At 44.2% G+C, this 8,357-nt stretch overlaps 1 protein-coding gene across 1 annotated transcript; it reads left to right on the top strand.

Annotated features, from left to right (window-relative positions):
* Positions 1-6,261: 6,261 nt before the first annotated feature.
* Positions 6,262-7,942, top strand: LOC122019528 (glycosyl hydrolase 5 family protein-like). The gene is made up of 2 exons (XM_042576985.1): positions 6,262-6,603; positions 6,731-7,942. The coding sequence occupies exons 1-2, from the start codon at positions 6,364-6,366 to the stop codon at positions 7,940-7,942; spliced, it is 1,452 nt and encodes a 483-aa protein (XP_042432919.1). The 5' UTR covers positions 6,262-6,363.
* The last annotated feature ends 415 nt before the right edge of the window (positions 7,943-8,357 follow it).

The raw sequence follows: 8,357 nt of genomic DNA, 5'->3' as shown, positions 1-8,357 counted from the left end.
TCAGTTCATCGGTCTACTAGAGGGCGCCTCCCGGGGCTAGGGTATGTCACTGTACTCATTCTTTATTCATTTCATTGCTCTACTATTATTCAGCTGCTTATATATTTTTGGGGCATGCCTCGAGTACCAAGGTACCAGGGACCGGGGCAACCCGGTCGCTGGCTACAGGTAACGTTGACCATAGGACTCTTGACGACTTAGTCAACATAGAAGACATATTATCACCCGTCTTCACTTCGGGTCATGGAGATGCGATCAACATTCCAGCCACATCACTGATAGTTCCGTCTTCTCAGATTCCCGATAGGATCATTTTGGCGCCATCTATGGGAACTTTCGCCTGATCTGGAATGTGATGATGGACGACACCAGAAAACTCTGCCATCCTCATGACCCCGGTGGGTTTCGACAAACATATCACATTCTTCTCAATCCAGAAGTATTCGAGAGTCGAGGAACTGAGTCAGATCCTTTGTTGGTCGGCAGGTTAGTTTTACCATTATATTTTATCATTCGGCCATAGGATCTGCCGTAGTTCCCCGATCAAAGACTCTCGTGTTGATCAGCAGGGTTTGAGTTATATTAGAGCCACAGGCTCTAGAAGTCGAGCAGCGACTATAAACCCTTGAGTTAGAGATGTTAGTGTAATATTCTCTAGGTCAAGGTTGACCTGGTTGACTGAGCTTGAATTGAGTCAAGCTCAAGTCTTGATGTTTGAGTTTCGATGTTTGACAATACATATAGGCAACACATGAAGATTGCAGGTGCAATTGTTCATGTGGGGAGATTGTGAAGGAGAGTCAAGTAGGTCAAGGCTGACTGGATACTTGACTGGAAAATCCTAGTGAGTGAAGCCAGGTGAAAGTCCTGGTGAATGAAGCCAGGCAGTTGGGAAGTCCTAGTGAGTGAAGCTAGGTGAAAATCCTAGTGAGTGAAGTTAAGTGAAAGTCCTAGTGAGTGAAACTAGGCAGAAGGAAAATTCTAGTGAGTGAAGCTAGGTGAAAAACCTAGTGAGTGAAGCTAGGTGAAAGTCCTAGTGAATGAAGCTAGGCAAAAGGAAAATCCTAGTAAGTGAAGGTAGGTGAAAGTTCTAATGAGTAAAGCTAGGCAGAAGGAAAATCCTAGTAAGTGAAGCTAGGTGAAAATCCTAGTGAGTAAAGTTAGGTGAAAGTCCTGGTGAGTGTAGCCAGGCAGTTGGGAAATCCTAGTGAGTAAAGCTAGGTGAAAATCCTGGTGAGTGAAGCTAGGTGAAAGTCTTGGTGAATGAAGTCAGGAAGATGGAAAGTCCTAGTGAGTAAAGCTAGGCAATGGAAAGACCTGGTGAGTGAAGCCAGGCACAAGGAAATCCAGATGGGTTAAGGTTGACCAGACATCTGGTGGAAAGACCAAGTAGGTCAAAGGGATTGACTGGATACTTGGCACGAGGAGAAAAGTCCAAATGGGTCAAAAGGATTGACCAGACACTTGGTGAGCGAGTCCTAGAAGGTCAAGGGTGACCGAATGCTAGGCACGATGAACTAACAGGTCATGGTTGACCGGATGTTGGTTTAGGAGATTTTGGACTTGTTTTTGGGCAAAAACAAGGAGTTGGATCGATCAGCCGATCGATTGGCACATGCTCAATCGATCGGCCGATCGATTGGGTGAGTCCTCGCGACAAGCCTTCTCCCAATCGATCAGTGGATCAATTGGGGAGAAGCATCGCGCGAATAGAAAGCCTCCCAATCGATTGACCGATCGATTGGGAGCCTCTAATCGATTAGTGGATCGATTGAGAGGTGCGATTATGCGCGATAAGCCTTAGATCGATCAGCCGATCGATCCAGGCAATTCCTGAGAGCACAGAGGCACTCTGGATCGATCGGTCGATCGATCCAAAGTCTCCCCAATCGATTGGGAGCAATCCAATCGATTGGGATCCGATCCTTGGCGTCGTATTTAGCTGGAGGCGTGCGATTTCTTCCATAGATCTTGACTAGAACTCACGGCTTTCTTCTCCAGCGAGCACAGATCTTCACAGCGACTTCTCCACAGCTCTCACGGTAGATCGTGAAGGTTCTTGGAGGTTTTCCAAGTCAAGAGGCGAGGAAGAAGCTAGGGTTAGGGATTACTGTGCATATCTTGTAAGCTTTTGCTTGTTTTGTATTTCTCTTCCCTTTCTTCTTGTACTGTAACCTTGTAGGGCTTCTCCGCCTTCGGTAGTTACCGTAAAGGAGTGTTTTATTAGTGGAGGGTGCATGAGTGTGTGGATCCTTGGATTAGTCATCTCTTGTGAGGTGGATACCAAGTAAATCCTCGAGTTAGCATTGTGTGTTTTGTTTTTTTATATTTTCCGCTGCATATCTTTGAAGAAACAAGCAACGACGAGCACGAGATCGCGCCGAGCTATTCAACCCCCCCTCTAGCTACATATTCGGTCCCAACAAGAGACTCCCGTATTGATCGACCAGGTTTGAGTTATATTAGAGCCATGAGCTCTAGAAGTTGAGCGACGACTATAAATCCCTGTCTACACCAATACTCGAGCGGCGACAATAAACTCCTGTCTACACCAACAGTCGAGCAGTGATTATAAACCCCTGTCTACGCTAATAGTCGAGCGACGACTATAAACCCTTGAGTCAGAGACTCCCGTTCCGATCAGTCAGGTTTGAGTTATATTAGAGCCACGGGCTCTAGAAGTCAAGCGACAACTATAAACCCCTATCTACACCAGCAATCGAGCAACGACTATAAACCCCTGTCTACACTAACAGTCGAGCGACGATTATAAACCCCTATCTACGCCAACAGTCGAGTGACAACTATAAATCCCTGTCTACACCAACAGTCGAGCGGCGACTATAAACCCTTGCCTATGCCAATAGTTGAGCGGCGACTATAAACCCTTGAGTCAGAGACTCCTGTGTCGATCGTGTTAAAGTGTATACTAAAATCCTAGTTTTTTTTAAGCATTTATTTTGAAATAAAGAATCACATTGGTCAAATGTCTACATTTATATGGTAAGTGTAGTTGTTCAATTAATTTATATTGTAAATAATATGGTGTGTGGTGTCACACACATCGGCTGGTGTGGCTCGACGCCGGAGCATTAGCATTGCTGGTTACCCCTTCGTGTCATGCCCTAGATCCCTACTCCGTCGCCGAGCGTCGCCTGAGCCTAGGGCGAGAGTGCTGAGTTCCCTTTTATGCATCACCCCTTCACTCGTTGCCATTGGCCACTCCTCCTTTGACGGTGGTCCTGAACGGTGGCTGATAGAGGTGCTAGCTGGTTGTAGGCTTCCACTTCCCAAGCCTAGACTTGATCTTCTGTTGTCGCATCACTGCACGTCACGACTCCGATCACCGAACCCTGCTACTTCAACTAATCACTGCCTTGTTTGTGCCTCTTCTCCCGACCCTGTTCGTGCAGAGAGATCAACAAGGATTTGGCTGCGAGTATAGTAGAACATGGTGAGCATCTGTGCCTCTGTTTTGTTTCCCATTGGATTCCCAACCATACTATTCATTTGATCTATAGTATTCTAGCATTTTGAATTCCGGCCAAATTGATCAAGAAGTGCTGATTGATTGGGTGGCTGTTGTATGGTGGGGGGTTGTTGGAGAAACTTGACGATAGGGTAAGTATTGATTACCTAAATTATGTTCTGATTCAGGGCCTGCTACTGAGAATTTGGATTTGAATCAGATACTAATATAAATATAGTTTTGGTGGATATGGAGGTTTGATTTCGCTGAATAGCTAATTATTTCTTGTCATAAGATTTATTTCTATCTTATATTCAGATTTGGAGCTTGATGGCACCCTATGTAAGGGTTGACTAAATGGAGTTAATTACCGTATTTGTTATTTCTATAGAAGGTTAGATGGATTGATGGATGCAGGACTTTGTTATGGGATGAGCGTTTCGACGTGGGACTACTTGACACGATCTATGTATTAAGGCGGGTATTTCTTGCTTTATCTCTTTAGTATATATCGATCTTAGTGCATGAGCTATCTTGGGATAGAAACTGTTTTTACCTTGACTCTACTCTTATTTTTCCTGCGTTTGATATTTCCACTCAATCTTTGAGCTACTCGGTTCTATATCTATACAGTCTCTCGTTGCTATCTATGATATTTAGTAGATACCAGAAGGATACTAGATACTGGATATATATAGATACCAGATATCATGTTTACTTGCTTTGACTGCTATTTATTCATGTTTCTTATTGAGCATGCTGGTTTCATGTAACATACTTGTTTCTTTTTATATGTATATGACGACTGTTGCATTTTTCGTATCATGTCATTGCATGCATGCCGGCGACCATGTCTCCCTTATGGTTGAGAGGGTCATTGGCCTGGGCTGCACGCTCAGCCACTCATTGGTAGTGGTAGCTGGAGCGTGTTGCTTGTCCTATCGTGCCCCCCACTCGCAGACTCATGGATAGTGATAGCTGGAGTCGCGGGCAACATGGACCCCTGTCGCAGATGTAATTATTCAGCTACTATGCAACTGTCCCCTCGACCACTCGAGAGTAGTGGTAGCTGGAGTGGTGTACAGTCTGTTACTGACTCGGCCTCTCGACTATACAGGGGGCATGGTGCAGAGGGGTGAACTTATGGTTAACATGAATATACCTCACATGATACCTATGTAGTTTTTAGCTGTACTGTAGCAGGTCTTTGCTACATCTGACCTTCTATTACTAGCCTAGGATATGGTTTCAAGTATGAACACTTATTATGATATCACTGTTGTATCTACTATTTTCCCTATGAGACTATATACCTTTGTATCTCTAGTTCTTTACTATATTCATGCAATATCTATCTATTACCCGCTGAGTCTTTATACTCACTAGCCCTTAAACTGGTTATTTCGTCAGGTAGCAGGTAAAGGATTTAAGGAGTCGCCTGGATATCCTTTCCGCCACTCCCACGTCACATTCGAGGGCGGTCTTATGATTTTGGTATTCCTTATACTATTTGTATTTTGGTTTTGTACTTGTTCTTGTATTTGTGTATTCTGTTATTTGGAATATTGATTGTGGTATCTTATGTTTGGTTTGTTAATATTGTGTCAAGCCGAGCCGACTCGCAGTTAGTTGTTCTGGTGTTTTATGTTCCTTATATTGTGATTTCCGCTATGTTATGTTTCAGCTGTGTGGGTTGCATATTAAATTCGTGTGGTTGTGTTATTTATCCAACCGTGTGGATTGTTATCTACTGCTGATGAGTATGTCTATGGTTATATGTACTTATGCTTCATATTGTCACTGGTACCAGGGAGATACTGTCGAAATTTATCAATAGGGACTCCTTTGGGGGTGTGACAACTACAGAGCAAATCTATGTGAGAAGAGGCAGACATGACATGTGGCTAAGATCCAAAGAACTTCTAAAACTGTTCGGTAAGAGTAGCGATTATGGCATTGGATAATTGAGTCACTCCAGAATCTGTAAGAAGAACTGCTACTGTCATGCCGGGTGCTTCAGGTTTAAGGACACGTTGTTGTAGTTGACTACTAAATTTCTATGGATATGGCAAAATCAATAGTCGTCGGGTATACTTAAAGAACTTAAAATTCAATCTTCACCGTTAAAAATATAACCCTGAATGTGAGGAACATTCTCTGAAAGTTTCAAGGTGATCCAACGATTGAAACTTAAGAAAATACAATTCTTCTACAGCCGTCTCAAAGAATTCTGAAAATAAAACTATTCCACGATTCACCAAGAGAGAAGATGAGGAAATGGATTGACTCTGATACAATGAGAAAAAACAAAAAATGTAAATAGAGCATAAAAGTAACACGAAACGAAAAAGAGAAAGAGATAATCATAAAAGGAGACTAGTAAATTGTATTACTAAAAATTTAGATCTAGAAAGGGGAAGGAAAACTAAATATAAATAGATAATAAAAAAATAATAGAAACATTAAATTATCTTTATATAATAATAATTTATTATATATTAACCAGACGAAAGAGCATGATAAATAATCCTTAGCATATTAGCAAATAGCTAGAGTTTTAACTCCTTGCTGTTCTTAGTTGACCTTATCGTTTTTAGATTTTTAGTTTTTAATCTTTACCTTTATCATTACCTTTGTCTTTATCTTCCTCTGTCAGTAACTGTGTATAAATAGAGAGACGGTGCAGATGAATCACGAGACAACCAGGCAAGAGGAGGGAAAGGAAAATGGAATCTTCATTTGTCCTTATTCCTCTGTTATTGTGTTTCATTGTGCAGGCGGCGACGGCGGCGGCGGCTTATCCGCTATCAACGTCAGGGCGGTGGATCGTCGACGCTGGCTCCGGCAAGCGCGTGAAGCTGGCGTGCGTGAACTGGCCGTCTCACCTGGAGCCGATGGTGGCGGAGGGGCTATCGAAGCGGCCTCTGGACGAGATATCGAAGGCAATAGGAACTATGGGGTTCAACTGCGTCCGATTCACCTGGCCAACGTTCCTCGCGACTAACGACTCCCTCGCCAACCTCACCGTCCGACAGTCCTTCGAGCGACTCAGCGCCCTGAATTCCACCGATGTCTCATTAATAGAACGCCACAATCCAGCTCTCATCGACCTCCCTCTCATCGAAGCTTATCAGGTGACCAATCAGTTATCTCCTCGCGCGATCTGTTTCCTTCAAATTATACATATCATATATATTAAACCAGACTCCGGTAGATAATATATAATGGAGAAATTAAATAAATTCAATGATAATAATGCAGGCTGTAGTTTCAAATCTTGGAGACAACAATGTGATGGTGATATTGGACAACCACATAAGCAAGCCAGGGTGGTGCTGCAGCAGAACCGACGGTAATGGCTTTTTCGGAGACACCTACTTCGACCCGAACGTGTGGGTGGAAGGCCTACACAACATGGCCACTCTATTCAGATCGCATAAGAACGTGATCGGGATGAGCTTGAGGAACGAGCTGAGAGGACCGAGAGAAAACGTGGAAGATTGGTTTAAGTACATGGAGATGGGAGCCGAGGCAGTGCATGCGGCTAACAAGGACGTGCTCGTCATCCTCTCCGGCCTTAGCTTTGACAACGACCTCGGCTTCCTGTCCACCAGGCAACCGAATGTGAGCTTTTCTAGCAAGAGCAAACTCGTGTTCGAGGTACACTGGTACTCCTTCTCCAACAGCGAGGCGTGGGGCAACGGCAACCCCAACGACGTCTGTGGGAGGATCTCCGGCAGCGTCACCAACAAGGCCGGCTTCCTGCTCGACCGCCAGTTTCCTCTGTTCCTTAGTGAGTTTGGGATTGACCAGAGGGGAGTGAATGAGAGGGACAACCGATATTTCAGCTGCGCCTTGGCATATGCTGCAGACAAGGACTTGGATTGGGCACTATGGACGTTGCAAGGGAGTTATTATCTCAGGGAAGGCGTCGTGGAGTTGGAGGAGGTGTATGGCCTTCTCTCATTGAACTGGAATACAGTTCGGAACCAAACCCAGTTGCAGAGGGTCCGATCCATACAGCAACCTTTTCGAGGTCCAGGTTTCTCTGATGTTCCACCCTACAAGATTATCTTCCATCCCTTGACCGGGCACTGCGTCACACTCGACTCCTCTCGACGTCTCACCCTTGCAATAGGCCCTTGCAGCCAAAGGTGGAACTTCAATGACGACCAAACTTTGTCCCTGACGGCAGGTTCAACGTCTTCCTGCATCACCGCCATCGGGGTCGGGATGCCCGTCGCGATGGCAGAATGCGACCGTGTGACGAGCTCCAAGTGGGAGCTTTTGTCCTCCTCCCACATGCACGTGTCGACCAAAGTCGCCGGCGGCAATGCGACTGTGTGCTTGGATGTCGGCGGCGACGGCAGGAGCTTGATCACGAATCCTTGCCGGTGCTTGGGTGGGAACGCGAGCTGTGACCCCGAGGGCCAGTGGTTTAAGTTGGTCAGCTCCTCCAGACTAATTAGTTAATTGATCAATGCTGACCAGTGTGGAGACCATGATTATAAAATTGTGTCATTTCTAATTTAAATGGTTTCAGTGTAATTCGATGATTTATGATTTCATTTTATAAAAAAAATTGGTTAAACTGATGATCGTTTAGGTACGGCGTCAAAAGTGAAATTATTAAAATCTTAAATATATGTCATTTGGATAACTCTTGTTATTAATAACGTGAAAAGTTACATTAACACTTTCTCTTGTGACAGTCTGGTGGTTGAAATGCGAACTGTCTTCATATAAGATTTTGAATTCAAAATTCTCGATGTATTTAAGTATGTCTTCCTTCATATTGATTTAGAGACGAATTAATGAGAGGGTTGGAAACGAGTAAATCGTCTCCTCATATCACTTGTTGGCCACAAGTGAAAAGTGATACTAAAAT

The sequence above is a fragment of the Zingiber officinale genome, chromosome 9A, assembly GCF_018446385.1.
Source record: "Zingiber officinale cultivar Zhangliang chromosome 9A, Zo_v1.1, whole genome shotgun sequence".
NCBI lineage: Eukaryota > Viridiplantae > Streptophyta > Magnoliopsida > Zingiberales > Zingiberaceae > Zingiber > Zingiber officinale.
Note: the sequence above shows the minus strand (reverse complement) of the source record. Positions and strands in the feature narration are given on the sequence as shown.

Coding starts and splice junctions, on each gene's coding strand:
- LOC122019528 (XM_042576985.1), top strand. CDS start 6,364: ATGGTGGCGGAGGGGCTATCGAAGCGGCCTCTGGACGAGATATCGAAG. Junction 6,604..6,730: donor CTCTCATCGAAGCTTATCAG/GTGACCAATCAG, acceptor ATAATAATGCAG/GCTGTAGTTTCAAATCTTGG.